Source organism: Enhydra lutris, unplaced genomic scaffold (assembly GCF_002288905.1).
Source record: "Enhydra lutris kenyoni isolate GAN:26980312 unplaced genomic scaffold, ASM228890v2 scaffoldscaffold23, whole genome shotgun sequence".
Taxonomy (NCBI): domain Eukaryota; kingdom Metazoa; phylum Chordata; class Mammalia; order Carnivora; family Mustelidae; genus Enhydra; species Enhydra lutris.
This window is the reverse complement of record NW_019154107.1, coordinates 27,941,002-27,961,583: the sequence shown is the minus strand read 5'-3', so window position 1 is coordinate 27,961,583 and position 20,582 is coordinate 27,941,002. Positions and strand designations below refer to the sequence as shown.

Genomic DNA, 20,582 nt, shown 5'->3' with positions numbered 1-20,582 from the left:
TCATCACACTGAATGATCACCAAGATTTGTTATTAAGTAAGAAAAGCAAGTGTTGGAAGTGTAAAAACGGATACAGGGGTATAGGGGGCGCTGCCTTTGCAAGAAAGTGTATATGGGAGGAGACTGAGGTCAAAATCAGAGGGTACAGTCGTGTACTGTTGGTGGGAATGCAAACTGTGTAGCCCTGTGGAAAACAGTATGGGGGGGGCTCCACAAAAAGTTAAAAATAGAACTACCCTATGATCCAGTAATCACACTACTGGGTATTTACCCCCGAAATACGAAAACACTAATTCAAAGAGATACATGCACCCCTATGTTTATTCATTATTTACAATACCCAAATTATGAAAGCAACCCGAGTGTCCATCCATAGATGAATCGATAAAGATGGGGTGTGTGTGTGTGTGTATAATGGAATATCATTCTGCCATAAAGAATGAAATCTTGCCATTTGCAACAACATGGATAGATCCAGAAAGTACAGTAGTAAGCGATATAAGCCAATCAGAGAAAGACAAATACCTTGGGACTATGACCTCACTCATACGTAGAGTTTAAGAAATGAAACAAATGAGCAAAGGGGAAAAAAAAAGAGGCAAGAGACAAACCAAGAAATAGACTCTCAACTATAGAGAACAAACTGATGGTTACCAGAGGGGAGATGGGTGGCAGATGGGTCAAACAGGTGAAGGGGATTAAGAGCACATGTACTGTGATGAGCATTATATAATTATATAAGTCATATAATTATATAAATTACCATGATGAGCATTATGAGCATTATATAATGTATAGAATTATTAAATCATTATATTGCATACTTGAAACTTATATAACACTGTATGTTAATACTGGAATCAAAAATTTAAAACTTAGTAAAATAGAGGGTACATATATTTTTCCTTTTCAAGAGATTTTTATTATGAAAAACAGTATTCACATAAAGATACAGGAAACAAATATTTGGCTTACTAATTATTCAAGGCAAATACCTACGTAATTCTCACCCTGGTGTGGGAACAGAACATGGCCAGCTCCTTGCCCAGAAGCCTTCCTCATGCCTCTTTCCCTCCTCCAACCCCCAACCCCCACCAATCAAGGAAACCACTGTACTGCCTCTAACAGTAAACACTTCCCCGTTTGCTTTCTAGTTTTATCCCTCACTATACACCCCTGTACAATACAGATTCGTTTGGCCTGTCTTAAAACTTTCTGCAAATGGTAATCATACAAATTCTTTTGTGTCTGCCTTCTTTCACTCGATATTGTGTTCAAGTTCTTTATCCAGTCTGCTATTAATGGACATTAAAGTTATTTCTAGGTTCTGGCTGTTACAAGGAATAGTACGGTGAGTGTTTATACATGTGTCCTGGTGTATCAGCCAAGGATTTCTGTTGCATTTTTTCTTAGGAGAACTGTTTCCACATATGGTCTACACGTGCCTGGATGAAGAAGGCTAAAATGTTTTTCAAAGAGGTTGTGCCAATTTACGGTCCCACCGGCAGTACAGACGTCCAGATATGAGCTAATATATCAACAGCTGTATGAGCTGACATGAGCACGAGCTGCTGATATGGCTCTATAGCCTCCCAATGCTTGTCATTGTCAGTCTTATTTTAAGATTTTTTTTTATTCATTTGAGAGAGAGAAAGAGAGAGAGCACGAGCCGGGGGGAGAGGCAGAGGGAGAGGGACAAACAGACTCCTGGCTGAGCCAGAAATGCAATGTGGGGCTCGATTCCAGGACCCAGAGATCATGGCCTGAGTTGAAGGCAGACGCTTAACTGACTGAGCCACCCAGGTGCCCCTCGGTCTTCTAAATTTTAGCCATTCTGGTGAAAGTGTAGTGGTATTACACTGTACTTTAAATTGTGTATTTCCCTGATGACTAATGAGATAGAGCACTGTCTCAGGTGTTTATTAACTATTTGGGTATCTTCTTTTGTTTCGTATCTGTTCAAATAAAGCCTGACTACTGGGTAGTCGGCTTTTTTTTTTTTTTTAAAACAGACAGAGATCACAAGTAGGCAGAGAGGCAGGCATAGAGAGAGGAGGAAGCAGGCTCCCTGCTGAGCAAAGAGCCCCGACGTGGGGCTCGATCCCAGGACCCTGGGATCATGACCTGAACCGAAGGCAGAGGCTTTAACCCACTGAGCCATCCAGGCGCCCCAGTCGGCTTTTTCTTATTGTTTGGTTGTTCTTTATAAATGCTTGGTATATGTCCGGTCTTGTCTATCTCTTCTCCCACTCTGTGGCTTATAATCTTCTTCTTAATGGAAGTGATAGTAGTTATCACTTATCAGGATAGCAGTTATCTTTGGGAGTAGGAGGACTCTGGAATGTCAACTCTGGATACTTTCTAGATCTACACAGTGAAAAAAATCACTGAGCTAGATATGTCTGTCTTGCACACTTTTCTGTACATATGCTGTATTTTACAATAAATATCTTTTAAAGATAGTCTGAATCTATGACCCATTAACTCCACCACCATGTACATAGTTAAGAGATAGGGGTACACATGTATATTAGGGGACATGATAAAAATGTTCACAGCAGCATTGTTTGTAGTTCATACTATATTTCACCAAAATTAACAAAACTGATAAAAATTTATTTAGTAGGTCACTGTTTTGTGGAATAAAAAGGATAAGAATGTGTTTTCAACTGCTTTTATTTGCATAAAAAATCCCTAATCACACAGAGAAAACTAACTAACCTGGTTAAATGTATTAGAGAGAACTGAGCTGAGGAGAAAGATAATTTAGACTATGTACTTTTATATTTTTAAATTTTATATAGTTGTATATTTTTAAATTTTTGAGCCTTGTGTTGATATCATTAAACTAAAAAAAAAAACTCATTAATATCCTTATAGTGATAAGATGCCACATCCATAAAACAAAAACAGCATGTGGGGTGCGGGGGTGGCTAAGTCAGTTAAGTGTCTGACTCGATTTTGGCTCAGGTCATGATCTTAGGGTTGTGGGATCGAGCCCCACATTGGGCTTCCTGCTGAACAGGGAGCCTGCTTCTCCCTCTCCAACTCCCCCATGCTTGTGCTCTTTCTCTCTGTATCAAATAAATAAATAAAATCTTTTTTAAAAAATTCCAGGGATGGAGGAGTCAAGATGGCAGAGAAGTAGCAGCTGAGACTACTTCAGGTAGCAGGACATCAGCTAGATAGCTTATCTAAAGATTGCAAACACCTACAAATCCAACGGGAGATTGAAGAGAAGAAGAACAGCAATTCTAGAAACAGAAAATCAACCACTTTCTGAAAGGTAGGACCGGCGGAGAAGTGAATCCTAAGCGACGGGAAGATAGACCGCGGGGGGAGGGGCCGGCTCCCGGCAAGCGGCGGAGCAACGGAGCACAAAATCAGGACTTTTAAAAGTCTGTTCCACTGAGGGACATCGCTCCAGAGGCTTAACTGGGGTGAAGCCCACGCGGGGTCAGCGTGGCCTCAGGTCCCGCAGGGTCACAGAAAGATCGGAGTTGTCTGAGTGTCGCAGAGCTTGCAGGTATTAGAACGGGGAAGCCGGCTACAGAGACAGAGCCGAGGAGTGAGCTCTCAGCTCGGGGTTACCTTGAACTGGTCGCAGGCTCGGTCTGCTCGGAGCGGGGCCAGAGGCCAGGGTGACGGGAGTAATTGGGCGCTGTTCTCTGAGGGCGCACTGAGGAGTGGAGCCCCGAGCTCTCGGCTCCTCCGGGCCGGAGACTGGGAGGCTGCCATCTTCATTCCTGTCCTCCGGAACTCTACGGAAAGCGCTCAGGGAACAAAAGCTCCTGAAAGCAAACCCGAGCGGATTACTCAGCCCGGCCCCTGGTAAGGGCGGTGCAATTCCGCCCGGGGCAAAGACACTTGAGAATCACTACAACAGGCCCCTCCCCCAGAAGATCAACAAGAAACCCAGCCAGGACCAAGTTCACCTACCAAGGAGTGCAGTTTCAATACCAAGGAGAGCAGCGGAATTCCAGAGGAGGAGAAAGCAAAGCACGGAACTCATGGCTTTCTCCCCATGATTCTTTAGCCTTGCAGTTAATTTAATTTTTTTTTTCAATTTTTTTTCTCTTCTTCTGCTAAATTTTTTTAACTTTTACCCTTTTCTTTTTTTAACGTTTTTTAACTAGTTTATCTAATATATATATATATTTTTCCTTTTTATATTTTTTCTTTATTTGTTTTCTTTTTTTAATTGTTTCTTTTTTTTCTGAACCTCTTTTTATCCCCTTTCTCCCCTCTCACGATTTGGGATCTCTTCTGATTTGGTTAAAGCATATTTTCCTGGGGTTGTTGCAACCGTTTTAGTATTTTACTTGCTCCTTCATATACTCTTATCTGGACAAAATGACAAGGCGGAAAAATTCACCACAAAAAAAAAGAACAAGAGGCAGAACCAAAGGCTAGGGACCTAATCAATACAGACATTGGTAATATGTCAGATCTAAAGTTCAGAATGACGATTCTCAAGGTTCTAGCCGGGCTCGAAAAAGGCATGGAAGATATTAGAGAAACCCCCTTGGGAGATATAAAAGCCCTTTCTGGAGAAATAAAAGAACTAAAATCTAACCAAGTTGAAATCAAAAAAGCTATTAATGAGGTGCAATCAAAAATGGAGGCTCTCACTGCTAGGATAAACGAGGCAGAAGAAAGAATTAGCGATATAGAAGACCAAATGACAGAGAATAAAGAAGCTGAGCAAAAGAGGGACAAACAGATACTGGACCACGAGGGGAGAATTCGAGAGATAAGTGACACCATAAGACGAAACAACATTAGAATAATTGGGATTCTGGGGCGCCTGGGTGGCTCAGTGGGTTAAGCCTCTGCCTTCGGCTCGGGTCATGATCCCAGGGTCCTGGGATCGAGTCCCGCATCGGGCTCTCTGCTCGGCGGGGAGCCTGCTTTCTCCTCTCTCTCTCTGCCTGCTTGTGATCTCTGTCTGTCAAATAAATAAATAAAATCTTTAAAAAAAAAAAGAGAATAATTGGGATTCTAGAAGAAGAAGAAAGAGAGAGGGGAGCAGAAGGTATATTGGAGAGAATTTCCCCAATATGGCAAAGGGAACAAACATCAAAATCCAGGAGGTTCAGAGAACCCCCCTCAAAATCAATAAGAATAGGTCCACACCCTGTCACCTAATAGTAAAATTTACAAGTCTTAGTGACAAAGAGAAAATCCTGAAAGCAGCCCGGGAAAAGAAGTCTGTAACATACAATGGTAAAAATATTAGATTGGCAGCAGACTTATCCACAGAGACCTGGCAGGCCAGAAAGAGCTGGCATGATATATTCAGAGTACTAAACGAGAAAAACATGCAGCCAAGAATACTATATCCAGCTAGGTTATCACTGAAAATAGAAGGAGAGATAAAAAGCTTCCAGGACAAACAAAAACTGAAAGATTTGCAAACACCAAACCAGCTTTACAGGAAATATTGAAAGGGGTCCTCTAAGCAAAGAGAGAGCCTAAAAGTAGTAGATCAGAAAGGAACAGAGACAATATACAGTAACAGTCACCTTACAGGCAATACAATGGCACTAAATTCATCTCTCTCAATAGTTACCCTGAATGTAAATGGGCTAAATGCCCCAATCAAAAGACACAGGGTATCAGAATGGATAAAAAAACAAAACCCATCTATATGTTGCCTACAAGAAACTCATTTTAGAACCAAAGACACCTCCAGATTTAAAGTGAGGGGGTGGAAAACAATTTACCATGCTAATGGACATCAGAAGAAAGCAGGAGTGGCAATCCTTATATCAGATCAATTAGATTTTAAGCCAAAGACTATAATAAGAGATGAGGAAGGACACTATATCATACTCAAAGGATCTGTCCAAAAAGAAGATCTAACAATTTTAAATATCTATGCCTCTAACATGGGAGCAGCCAACTATATAAACCAATTAATAACAAAATCAAAGAAACACATCAACAATAGTACAATAATAGTAGGGGACCTTAACACTCCCCTCACTGAAATGGACAGATCATCCAAGCAAAAGATCAAGGAGGAAATAAAGGCCTTAAATGACACACTGGACCAGATGGACATCACAGATATATTCAGAACATTTCATCCCAAAGCAACAGAATACACATTCTTCTCTAGTGCACATGGAACATTCTCCAGAATAGATCACATCCTCGGTCCTAAATCAGGTCTTAACTGGTATCAAAAGATTGGGATCATTCCCTGCATATTTTCAGACCACAATGCTCTGAAGCTAGACTCAATCACAAGAGGAAATTAGGAAAGAACCCAAATACATGGAGACTAAACAGCATCCTTCTAAAGAATGAATGGGTCAACCAGGAAATTAAAGAAGAATTGAAAAAATTCATGGAAACAAATGATAATAAAAACACAACGGTTCAAAATCTGTGGGACACAACAAAGGCAGTCCTGAGAGGAAAATATATAGCAGTACAAGCCTTTCTCAAGAAACAACCTAACCCTACACCTAAAGGAGCTGGAGAAAGAACAAGAAAGAGACCCTAAACCCAGCAGGAGAAGAGAAATCATAAAGATCAGAGCAGAAATCAATGAAATAGAAACCAAAAAAAACAATAGAACAAATCAACGAAACTAGGAGCTGGTTCTTTGAAAGAATTAATAAGATTGATAACCCCCTGGCCAGACTTATCAACAAGAAAAGAGAAAGGACCCAAATAAATAAAATCATGAATGAAAGAGGAGAGATCACAACTAACACCAAAGAAATACAGACAACTATAAGAACATACTATGAGCAACTCTACGCCAACAAATTTGACAATCTGGAAGAAATGGATGCATTCCTAGAGACATATAAACTACCACAACTGAACCAGGAAGAAATAGAAAGCCTGAACAGACCCATAACCAGTAAGGAGATAGAAACACTCATCAAAAATCTCCAAACAAACAAAAGTCCAGGGCCAGACGGCTTCCCGGGGGAATTCTACCAAACATTTAAAGAAGAACTAATTCCTATTCTCCTGAAACTGTTCCAAAAAATAGAAATGGAAAGAAAACTTCCAAACTCATTTTATGAGGCCAGCATCACCTTGATCCCAAAACCAGACAGGGATCCCATCAAAAAAGAGAACTACAGACCAATATCCTTGATGAACACAGATGAGAAAATTCTCACCAAAATACTAGCCAATAGAATTCAACAGTACATTAAAAGGATTATTCACCACGACCAAGTGGGATTTATTCCAGGGCTGCAAGGTTGGTTCAACATCCGCAAATCAATCAATGTGATACAACACATTAATAAAAGAAAGAACAAGAACCATATGATACTCTCAATAGATGCTGAAAAAGCATTTGACAAAGTACAGCATCCCTTCCTGATCAAAACTCTTCAAAGTGCAGGGACAGAGGGCACATACCTCAATATTATCAAAGCCATCTATGAAAAACCCACCGCAAATATCATTCTCAATGGAGAAAAACTGAAAGCTTTTCCGCTAAGGTCAGGAACACGGCAGGGATGGCCATTATCACCACTGCTATTCAACATAGTACTAGAAGTCCTAGCCTCAGCAATCAGACAACAAAAGGAAATTAAAGGCATCCAAATCGGCAAAGAAGGAGTCAAACTATCACTCTTCGCAGATGATATGATACTATATGTGGAAAACCCAAAAGACTCCACTCCAAAACTGCTAGAACTTGTACAGGAATTCAGTAAAGTGTCAGGATATAAAATCAATGCACAGAAATCAGTTGCATTTCTCTACACCAACAACAAGACAGAAGAAAGAGAAATTAAGGAGTCAATCCCATTTATAATTGCACCCAAAACTATAAAATACCTAGGAATAAACCTAACCAAAGAGGCTAAGAATCTATACTCAGAAAACTATAAAGTACTCATGAAAGAAATTGAGGAAGACACAAAGAAATGGAAAAATGTTCCATGCTCCTGGATTGGAAGAATAAATATTGTGAAAATGTCTATGCTACCTAAAGCAATCTACACATTTAATGCAATTCCTATCAAAGTACCATCCATTTTTTTCAAAGAAATGGAACAAATAATCCTAAAATTTATATGGAACCAGAAAAGACCTCGAATAGCCAAAGCAATATTGAAAAAGAAAGCCAAAGTTGGTGGCATCACAATTCCGGACTTCAAGCTCTATTACAAAGCTGTCATCATCAAGACAGCATGGTACTGGCACAAAAACAGACACATAGATCAATGGAACAGAATAGAGAGCCCAGAAATAGACCCTCAACTCTATGGTCAACTCATCTTCGACAAAGCAGGAAAGAATGTCCAATGGAAAAAAGACAGCCTCTTCAATAAATGGTGTTGGGAAAATTGGACAGCCACATGCAGAAAAATGAAATTGGACCATTTCCTAACACCACACACGAAAATAGACTCAAAATGGATGAAGTACCTCAATGTGAGAAAGGAATCCATCAAAATCATTGAGGAGAACACAGGCAGCAACCTCTTTGACCTCAGCCACAGCAACATCTTCCTAGGAACATCACCAAAGGCAAGGGAAGCAAGGGCAAAAATGAACTATTGGGATTTTATCAAGATCAAAAGCTTTTGCACAGCAAAGGAAACAGTTAACAAAACCAAAAGACAACTGACAGAATGGGAGAAGATATTTGCAAATGACATATCGGATAAAGGGCTAGTGTCCAAAATCTATAAAGAACTTAGCAAACTCAACACCCAAAGAACAAATAATCCAATCAAGAAATGGGCAGAAGACATGAACAGACATTTCTGCAAAGAAGACATCCAAATGGCCAACAGTCACATGAAAAAGTGCTCCATATCACTCGGCATCAGGGAAATACAAATCAAAACCACAATGAGATATCACCTCACACCAGTCAGAATGGCTAAAATTAACAAGTCAGGAAATGACAGATGCTGGCGAGGATGCGGAGAAAGGGGAACCCTCCTACTCTGTTGGTGGGAATGCAAGCTGGTGCAACCACTCTGGAAAACAGCATGGAGGTTCCTCAAAAAGTTGAATAGAACTACCCTATGACCCAGCAATTGCACTACTGGGTATTTACCCTAAAGATACAAACGTAGTGATCCGAAGGGGCACGTGCACCCGAATGTGTATAGCAGCAATGTCTACAATAGCCAAACTATGGAAAGAACCTAGCTGTCCATCAACAGATGAATGGATCAAAAGATGTGGTATATATACACAATGGAATACTATGCAGCCATCAAAAGAAATGAAATCTTGCCATCTACGACGACATGGATGGAACTAGAGGGTATCATAATTAGCGAAATAAGTCAATCGGAGAAAGACAACTATCATATGATCTCCCTGATATGAGGGAGAGGAGATGCAACATGGGAGGTTAAGGGGGTAGGAGAAGAGTAAATGAAACAAGATGGGATTGGGAGGGAGACAAACCATAAGTAACTCTTAATCTCACAAAACAAACTGAGGGTTAATTGGGGGAGGGGGGTTGGGAGAGGGGGCGTGGGGTTATGGACACTGGGGAGGGTATGTGCTATGGTGAGTGCTGTGAAGTGTGTAAACCTGGTGATTCACGGACCTGTACCCCTGGGGATAAAAATATATGTTTATAAAAAATAAAAAAGATAAAATAAAATAAAATAAAGAAAAAAAAATTCCAGGGAAAAGAATGTGCAGAAATAGTAATCATAGCATAGATACTCCATGACTCAATTATAAACAGTCAGTTTCAATAAACACTGATGAGAAAGCTGATCAAAACAATACTATTCATAGGCAAATGTGTATGTTATTGGGGGTGTATGGAAAAGCTAAATTTCTGTCTTCCATTTTAATGGGAAGTCAAATGTTAAGGGCCAAAATTTTTTTTAAATATCAAATCCATTAAGCAGAGTAAGAGTGCTTGCCTCCGGGGAGCCAAAATCTGGCAAAAAACAAAGCAGGAAAGAGCCATTTTTAAAAGACAACTTCAAAAGCTATTTGCCACCCTTTACCACTTGTAAATAAAACTAAAAACTAATGTCAAATCACAAAGTGGCAAAAAATATTCACAAAAATATACAAGAACCATAATGGGTCATGAACCCTAACATTAAAAAAAAAAAAAAAAATTTAAAAAAACTTAAGCTATGAAACCAGAAATCAAGTAGAAGAAAAACTCTGGAAAGAATACAAACACATGGAGGCTAACAACATGCTAGTGAACCACAAATGGGTCAATCAAGAGGTCAAAGAGGAAATGAAAAATGAAGGAAAGGAAAAATGAAAACACAACGGTCCCAAATCTTTGGGACTCGGCAAAAACAGTTCTAAGAGGGAAGTGTACTGAGATCAGGCCTACTTCAAGAGGCTAGAACAATCTGAAATAACCTAACCTTACAGCTGAAGGAGCCAGAGAAAGAAGAACAAACAAAGACCAAATCTAGAGAAGGAAGGAAATAATAAATATTAGAGCAGAAATAAATGAGACAAAGACCAAAAAAAAAAAAAAAACAGAAAAGGGGGCAATGAAACTAAGAGCTGCTTCTGCAGATCAACAAAATTGATAAACCCTGATCTCATCGAGAAAAAAAAGAGAATACTCAAAATAAATAAAATCAGAAATGACAAAGGACACAGGACAAGTGACCTCACAGAAATACAGAGGATCATAAGGGAATATCATGAAACATAATATGCCAACAAATTGGACAGCCTAGAAGAAACAGAGACATTCCTAGAAATATCATCTCCCAAAACTGATTGGAGGAAGAAACAGAAAATTTGAACAGACTGATTAACAGCAATGAAATTGAGTCAGTAGTCAAAAAAATCCCAATGAATAGAAGTCCAGAACCAGATGGTTTCACAGGTGAATTCTAAAGAATTACTACTGGGGTGCCTGGGTGTGCAGTTGGTTGAGTGCCCAACTCTTGGTTTCAGCTCAGGTTGTGATCTCCGGGTCGTGGGATAGAGACCTTCATCAGGCTCTACACTCAGCTTGGAGTCTGCTTAAGATTCTCTCTCTCCTCCCTTCTCTCCCTCTGCCCCTACATACATACACACTCTCTCTCTCAAATAAATAAACAAATCTTTTTAAAAAATAAAAAAGAGTTACTATCTATTCTTTTCAAATTATTCTAAAAAGTAGAAGAGGAAGGAAAACTTCCAAATTCATTCTACAAGGCCAGCATTTCCCTGATACCAAAAACAGACAAGGATACTACAAAGAAAGAGAACTACCGGCCAGTATCTCTGATGAACACAGATGCAAAAATCCTCAACAAAATATTAGCAAACTGAATCCAACAATATATTTTTAAAAATCCTAACCCTAACCCTAATCCACAGTCAAGTGAAATTTATTCCAGGGATGTAACGGGGGTTTAACACTCATAAACCAGTGAGTGTCATACAACACATTAACAAGAGAAAGGATAAAAACCATATGATCATCTCAACAGATGCAGAAAAAGCATTTGACAAAGTACAACATCCATTCATAATAAAAACTCTCAATAAAGTGGGTTTAGAGGGAACATGCTTCAACATAATAAAGGCCATATATAAAAAACTCACAGCTAACATCATAGTCAATGGTGAAAACCTGAAAGCTTTTCCTCTAGGATCAGGAACAAGACAGCTACATGCAAAAGAATGAAAATGGGGTACTTTTTTACAACATATATAAAAATAAACTCAAAATGGATTAAAGATCTAAATGTGAGAACTGAAGCTACAGTAATCCTAAAAGAAAATACAGGTAGTAATCTCTTGGACATTGCCCTTAGCAACATATTTATGGATATGTTTCCTGAGGCAAGAGAAACAAAAGCAAAAATAAACTATTGGGACTGTACCAAAATAAAAAGGTTTGCACAGCAAAGGAAACCATCAACAAAATAAGAAGGCAAGGGGTGCCTGGGTGGCTCAGTGGGTTAAAGTCTCTCCCTTCAGCTCAGGTCATGATCCCAGGGTCCTGAGATCGAGCCCCACATCAGGCTCTCTGCTCAGTGGTGAGCCTGCTTCCTCCTCTCTCTCTGCCTGCCTCTCTGCCTACTTGTGATCTCTCTCTGTGTGTCAACTAAATAAATAAAATCTTTTTTAAAAATAAAAAAATAAGAAGGCAAACTAATGAAAAGGAAAGGATACGTGCAAATATATGTCCAATAAGGGGTTAATATCTAAAATATACAAAGAACCCTAAAATCATCTGATTAAAAACCAGGCAGAGGACCTGAATAGATACTTTTCCAAAAAAGACATACAGATGGCCAACTGACTCATGAAAAGATGCTCAACATCACTAATTATCAGGAAAGTGCCAATCAAAACCACATGAAATGTCACCTCACAACAGCCAAAATGCCTAGAATCAAACAGGGAAGAAATAACAGGTGTGGGGGAGGATGTGGAGAAGAGGGAAGCCTCGTGCACTGCGGGTGGGAATGGAATCGGGTACAATCACCTTGGTAGACAGTGGGGAGGTTACTCAAAACATTAAAAATAGAATTATTCCACGATCCACTGATACAACTGGGTACTTACCCAAGGAAAATGAAAATACATATTCAAAAAGGTATGTGTACCCCTATGTTTATTGAAACATTATTCACAATAGTTAAGATTAAGGAAGGAACCCAGGTGTCCATCAATAGATGAAAGCATAGAGAAGATGTGGTACACACACACACACACACACACACACTCTCTCTCTCTCTCTCTCTCTCTCTCTCACACTGGAATGTTACTCAGCCATAAAATAGAATGAAACCCTGGGACTCCTGGCTGGCTCAGTTGGTGAGGCCTGTGACTCGATCTTGGGGTTGTGGGTTCAAGCCCCATGTTAGGTAAAAAGATTACTTAAAAATAGAATATTAAAAAAAAAAAAAGAATGGACAGGAGATCACACAAGGAAAACACTTCCCCAGAGGCACTGACTGGGAAAATGAGAGGGGCTGATCATTGTGAGTTCTTATAAGAGGCGGAGCTCAAAGACTGGAGTTTTAGAGGTCCGTGCCATGGCTGGTGTGAACCCAGCAGGTGCCATGGCTTTCCTGCAGAGAAGGAGGGCGGAGGCCTCAGGGCCAACGGCATGCTCTGAGGATTCCCTGGGACACACTGGGAGAGACAGTTTCCCTTCTTGGAGGACATTGGGGAGAAGTGGCCTTGCCTCTCAGGGGCCAAAAAAGCCAGCAGGCACCACTGTGCTCCCCTGCCACTTAGCATAGGAGCAGAGACACCTGTTGAGGGCGGCTAACCTGGACACTGGCATTTTGTTGTGTTTTACTCTAAACTCCAAGCCCCTGTGCTTTGGTGTGACTGCCCTTTTGGGACAAATTGGCACCAGCCCCAGTGCGTCAAGACCCACCTCCAGAGGACCACTGAAGGACCACACCATGCTGGGTCCCTAAAGTTTGGAGTTTTGAAATGCAGCTGGCCTGCCTGGAGTAAAAGACAGGTACCCTGCACTGCAAGGCAGGCAGGTGGCCTGGACATGAACAGGGTGAAGGCAGGGATCTAAGGGACACCTGGGACATAAGAGGGGAGAGGGTCTGCTCTTCTGTGAGGGCTTCCTGGACACCAATGGGCACAGACTCCCCTCGCCAGGGATGAGAGAGGGGGCTGGTGTGATTTTTCTCCCCTGCCCAGTAGGAGGCACTGAAGTCAGGGAGCAGCACAGCACCCACAGTGGGGGCTGGAGCCACTTACACCAAGCCCCATCTCTCTGTGCTCTACAAGGGCTGGTGTACCTGAGACCCAGGGCAGCAGGCTCCTCCCCGAGAAGACCAGCACAACCCCCTCCACCCCCGCATATACCACATCTCCTGACCACAGAGTGCTGCAAAGCTTCAGCTCGACTGGAAATAGCATCAGGTCTCTTTTCAGCAAGCAGACCAGAGCACACCTGGTTAAAACTCGCCACACTCTGGCCAAGGTCCAAATGCTCCCCACCGCAGGCAAGGAGATACTCTGTAGGGGACTGACCGGATGGAAAGAGCAGTGAAAACACAGCAGCAGAAGGCACACAGCATACACCAGAGATACTTCCTGAAGCATCAGGTGCTGGACAGTATAAGACTACTTCTTCATTAGGCCATTACTCTCAGAAGCAAGATACATTATAGACTTTCCTAACACAGAGGAGAAAACAGAGACCTAGGGACGCCTGGGGGGGCTCAGTCAGTTAAGTGTCTGCCTTCGGCTCAGATCAGATCTCAGGGTCCTGGGATAGAGCCCCATGTCAGGGTCTATATCACTAGTAAGTCTGCTTCTCCCTCTCCCTCTGCCCCTCCCCACTTCTTGTGCTCTCTCTCTGTCTCAAAAAAATAAATAAAATCTAAAAAAAAAAAAAAAAGCCCAGAGACCAAGACAAAATGCCAGGATAGGGGATTCATCCCAAAAGAAAGAACAAGACAAGTTCAGGCCAGGGATCTAACTGAAATGGATATAAGTAATATGCCTGACCCAAAGCAACAACCATTAGGATACTAGCTGGGCTTGAGAAGAGCATAGAAGACGCCAGAGAAACCCTGGCTGCAGAGATAAAAGACCTAACTCAAACTATCAGGCCAAAATTAAAAAAGCTATAACTGAGATGTGAAATGGACTGGATGTAATGACCACAAGGATGGAAGAAGCAGAGGAATGAATAAATGATACAGAGGACAAAATTATGGAAAATAATGATAGAACTGGGAACTCAGGAACTCCATAAAGCATAATAACATTCATATTATAGGAGTCCCAAAAGAAGAAAAGAGATGGAAAATGGAGCTGAGGTTTATTTGAAGAAATTATAGGTGAAAACTTCTTTAATCTGGGGAAGGAAACAGACATCCAAATACAGGAGGCACAGAAAACTACATCAAAATCAACAAAAGCAGGCCAACACCAAGACACATTATAGTAAAATTTGCAAAATACAGAGATAAGGGGAAAAATCCTTAAAGCAGCAAGGGAAAAGAAGTCCCTAATTTATAAGGGAAGACCAGTAAGGTTAGCAGCAGATTTTGCCACGGAAACCTGGCAGGCCAGAAGAGAGGGGCAGGACATATTCAATGTGCTGAATGGGAAAAATATGCAGCCAAGAATATTGTATCCAGCGAGGCTGTCATTCAGAATAGAAGGAGAGATGAAGAGTTTCCCAGACAAACAAAAACTAAAGGAGTTTGAGACCACCAAACCAGCCCTGCAAGAAATATTAAAGGGGACTCTTTGCGTGGGAAAGAAAGACCGAAAGCAACAAAGACTAGAAAGGAAAAGAGAAAAGCTCCAGAAACAAGCACTTAACAAATAATACAATGGCAACAAATTTGTATCTTTCAGTAATCACTCTGAATGTAAATGGGCTACATGCCCCGTCAACAGTTATGGGGTATCAGAATGGATATAAAAAACAAGACACACATTTTAGACCCAAAGACACCTCCAGATTAAAAGGGAGGGAGTGGAGAACGATTTGTCATGTTATGGACATCAAAAAAAGCTGGAGTAGCCATACTAACATTAGACAAGATTTTAAAACAAAGCCTGTAACAAGAGATGTAGAAGAGCATTAAATCATAATTAAGGGGTCTATCCATCAAGAAGATCTAACAATTATAAATATTTATGCCCTCAACTTGGGAGCAGCCAAATATATAAATCAATTAATAACAAATATAAAGAACTTATTGATAATAATATAATGATAGTAGGGGACTTTAACACCTCACTTACAGCAATGGACAGATCATCTAAGCAGAAGATCAACAAGGAAACAAGGGCTTTGAATGACACACTGGATCAGATGGACTTAACAGATATACTCAAAACATTTTCTCCTAAGGCAGCCAAATATACATTCTTTTCGAGTACACATGGGACATTCTCCAGAATAGATAACATCCTGGGTCACAAATCAGGCCTCAACAAGTACAAGGAGACTGAGATCGTACCATGCATATTTTCAGAACACAACATTGTGAAACTTGAAGTCAACCACAAGAAAATATTTGGAAAGGCCACAAATACATGGAGGTTAAAGAATGTCCTACTAAAGAATGAGTGAGTTAACCAAGAAATTAAAGAAGAAATTTAAAAATACATGGAAGCAAATGAAAATGAAAACAGGATAGTCCAGAACCTTTGGGATGCAGCAAAGGCAGTCCTAAGAGGGAATTATACAGCAATACAGGCCTACCTCCAGAAGCAAGAAAAATCTCAAATATACAACCTAACCTTACACCTAAAGGAGCTAGAAAAAGAACATCAAATGAGTTTAAGCCAGCCAAAGAAGGTAAGTAATAAAGATCAGAACAGAAATAAATGACACAGAAACAAAAAAAAAAAAAAAAGGGCTAGATCAATGAAACTAGAAGCTGGTTCTTTCAAAGAATTAACAAAATCGATAAACCCCTAGCCAGGCTTATCAAAAAGAAGAGAACAGACTCAAAAAGTAAAATCACAAACGAGAGAGGAGAGATCATAACAAATACCACAGAAATACGAACAATTATAAGAGAATATTACGAAAAATCATATGCCAACAAATTGGGCAATCTGGAAGAAATGGATAGATTCCTAGAAACTTACAAACTACCAAAACTGAAACAGAAAGAAAGAGAAAATTCGAACAGACCGATAACCAGCAAACAAATTGAATCAGGAATCAAAAATCTCCCAATAAACAAAATCAGGGCCAGATGGCTTCCCAGGTGAATTCTACCAGGCATTTAAAGAAGAGTTAATATCTAGTCTTTAAAAACTGTTCCAAAAAATAAAAATGGAAGGAAAACTTCCAAACTTATTCTACAAGGCCAGTATTACCTTGATTCCAAAACCAAAGACCCCACTAAAAAGGAGAATTACACACCAATATCCTTGATGAACATGGATGCAAAAATTCTCAACAACATACTAGCAAATCAAATCTAACAGTACTTTAAAGGAATCATTCACCATGATCAAGTGGGATTTATTCCTGGGCTGCAAGGTGGGTCAACAACCGCAAAGCAATCAACATGATACACCACATTAATAAAAGAAAGGATAAGAACCATATGATCCTGTCAACAGATGCAGAAATATCATTTGACAAAATATAGCACCCTATCTTAATAAGTTTACTCAAGAAAGTAGGATAGAAGGAACATACCTCAACATCATAAAGGGCATATACAAAAGACCTAGAGCTGATGTCATCTTCAATGTTGAAAAACAGAGCTTTACTCCTAATGTCAGAAACAAGACAAGGACACCCACTCTTATGTTATTTAATACAGTACTGGAAATTCTAGTTTCAGCAGTCAGACAACAGAAAGAAATACAAGCATCCAAATTGGCAAGGAAGAAATCAAACTTTCACTCTTTGCAGAAAACATGATACTGTATGTAGAAAATCCAAAAGACTTCACCAAAAAACTGCTAGAACTGCCAAATTCAGTAAAGTCACAGGATACAAAACCAATATACAGAAATCTCTTGCATTTCTATACACCAATAACGAAGCAGCAGAAAGAGATATCAAGAAATCAATCCCTTTTACAATAGCACAAAAAACACAAGATACCTAGGAATAAACCTAACCAAAGAGGTAAAAGATCTGTACTCTGCAAACTACAGAACACTCCTGAAGGAAACTGAAGAGGACACAAAGAGATGGAAATGCATTCCATGCTCATGGATTGGAAGAACAAACATTAGTAAAATGTCTTTACTTCCCAGAGCAATCTACACATTTAATGCAGTCCCTATCAAACACCACCAGCAGTTTTCACAGAACTAGAACAAACAATCCTAAAATTTGTATGGAGCCACAACAGACTCTGAACAGCCAAAGAAATCTTGAAAAAGAAAGGCAAGGCTGGAGGCATCACAATTCCAGACTTCAAGCTCTATCAAAAAGCTGTAGTCATCGAGACAGTATGGGACTGGCACAAAAACAAACACAGAAATCAATGGAACAGAATAGAGAACCCAGAAATGGACCCACAACTGTATGGTCAACTAATCTTTTTTTTTTTTTAAATTTTTATTTGACAGAGAGATCACAAGTAGGCAGAGAGGCAGGCAGAGAGAGACAGGAGGAGGAGGCAAGCTCCCTGCTGAGCAGAGAGCCCAACGCGGGACTCGATCCCAGGACCCTGAGATCATGACCTGAGCCGAAGGCAGAGGCTTTAACCACTGAGCCACCCAGGCGCCCCATCAACTAATCTTTTTTTTTAAAGATTTTATTTATTTGACAGAGAGACCACAAGTAGGCAGAGAGGCAGGCGGTGGGGGCAGAGGGGAAGCAGACTCCCTGCTGAGCAGAGAGCCCAATTCAGTGCTCGATCCCAGGACCCTGAGATCATGACCTGAGCCAAAGGCAGAGGCTTAACCCACTGAGCCACCCAGGCGCCTCATGGTCAACTAATCTTTGACAAAGCAGGAAAGAATATCCAATGGGAAGAAGTCTTTTCAACAAATGGTGTTGGGAAAACTGGACAGCAACATGCAAAATAATGAAACTGGACCCCTTTCTTATACCATCCATAAAAATAAATTCAAAATGGATGAAAGACTTAAATGTGAGACAGAAAACCATCAAAATCCTACAGGAGAACACAGGCAGCAACCTCTTTGACCTTGGTCACAGCAACTTCTTACTAGGTAGGTCTCTGGAGGCAAGGGAAACAAAAGCAAACTACTGGGACTACTGGGACTTCATCAAGACAAAAAGCTTTTCATAGCAAAAAAAAAAAAATCAAAACTAAAAGACAACCTACAGAATGGGAGAAGATATTTGCAAATGACATATCAGATAAAGGGCTAGTATCCAAAATCTATAAAGAACGTATCAAACTGAACACCCATAAGACAAATATCAAGTTGAGAAACGGGCAGAAATATGAACAGACATTTCTCTAAAGAAGACATCCAGATGGCCAACAGCACATGAAAAGGTGCTCAGCATCACTCATCATCAGCGAAATACAAATCAAAACCATAGTGAGATATCACCTCACACCTGTCAAAATGGCTAAGATTAACAACACAGGAAATGACAGATGCTGGTTGAGGATGCAGAGAAAGGGGAACCCTCCTATGCTGCTGGTGGGAATGTAAATGGGTGTGGTCACTCTGCAAAACAGTATGGAGGTTCCTCAAAGAGTTAAAAAATGGAGCTACCCTATGACCCAGCAATTGCACTACTGGGTATTTACCCCAAAGATACAAAAATACTGATTCAAAGGGACACATGCACCCCAATGTTTATAGCAGCACTGTCAACAATAGCCAAATTATGGCAAGAGTCCAAGACGTCCATTGACTAATGCATGGATAAATAAGAAGTGAGATAGATAGATAGATAGATCAATATATATATATATATATATATATTGAGCCGTAAAAAAGAATGAAACCTTGCCATGTATGATGGTGTGGATGGCACTAGCGAGTATTATGTTAAGCGAAATAAGTCAGATAGAGAAAGTCAAATATCATATGATTTCACGTATATGTGGAATCTGAAAAATAAAACAAATCAAAAAACCAGAAACAAACAGATTCTTAAATACAGAGAACAAACTGATGGTTGCCAGAAGAGAGATCGATGGGTTAATGGCAAAATAGATAAGGGGGATTAAGAGTACGAACTTCCAGGTATAAAATAAGTAAGTCATAGGAATGAAAGGTACAGCACAGGGAACAGAATCAATAATACCGTAGTAACATTTGTATGGTGACAGGCGGTGATTACCCTTACTGTGGTATTTAGCAATGTATATGACTTTCCAATCAATATGTTATACATCTGAGGTGCGCCTGGGTGGCTCAGTTGGTTAAGCATCTGACTCTGGATTTCGGCTCCGGTCATGACCTCAGGGTTTTAAGACTGAGCCCTGTGTCGGGCTCCGTACGGGGCAGGGAACCTGCTTAAGATTCTCTCTCTCCCCCTGCCCTTCTCTGCATCCCCCTCTAAAAAATATGTTGTCCATCCACAAGTATGTTAATTATTATTATGTTAATTATGTTAATTATATGTTAATTATCCTTCCACAGAAAAATCCATAAGCTAAGATAAATAAAGCAGCCACGGACAAGAGAAAGAACTTCACACAAGGGACATGAATGACCCATAAAAATTCCCTGATTATGCTGCTTGCTTAAGGAAAAAGTCATACAAATAAAAATCATGAGACACTATCTTTCATTCTGGATGAATTCCTGGCCCTGGGCCCCTCTTCCTCCTCACCTCACAGGAGTCGTCACAGGTCCCCATGCCCAGAGCCAGGGATGGCCCAGGAGAGCTGGGGTTGGCTGCCATGTTCCCACTGGACCTCAGCCCTCCAGCTCTCTTGCTGATGCTCCTCCCACAAGCCTGAAGCCAAGTGGGGTCCGTGGACTCCGTGAGAGCTGTTGGGGCCAGGAAGCAGCTCCTGCAGCCTCCACTACGGGGTCTGGCCCACAGGCTCCACGAAGACTCCAAGAAACCTGGAAAGACAGTGTCCACACGGTCAGTCATTCAGCATTCACCCCACAAATGCTTCCGGGGGGTACCAAAGTACAGTCCCTGGCCTTGCATACTGTGGGGTAGTCACAGTCCAGTCAAATAAAAGGCATGACCTATTCTAGTCATCCATCAAAATGGAAAA

General features: G+C 40.6%; 1 protein-coding gene across 1 annotated transcript in view; it reads right to left on the bottom strand.

The window, feature by feature from the left end:
- Positions 1-20,374, bottom strand: part of LOC111150580 (zinc finger protein 81) — a 96,801-nt gene extending 76,427 nt beyond the window's left edge. The window contains exon 1 of the mRNA XM_022508079.1: positions 20,183-20,374. Coding sequence (XP_022363787.1) covers positions 20,183-20,254 — 72 coding nt within the window. The 5' untranslated portion in view covers positions 20,255-20,374. The remainder of the gene's footprint in view (positions 1-20,182) is intronic.
- Positions 20,375-20,582: the final 208 nt, after the last annotated feature.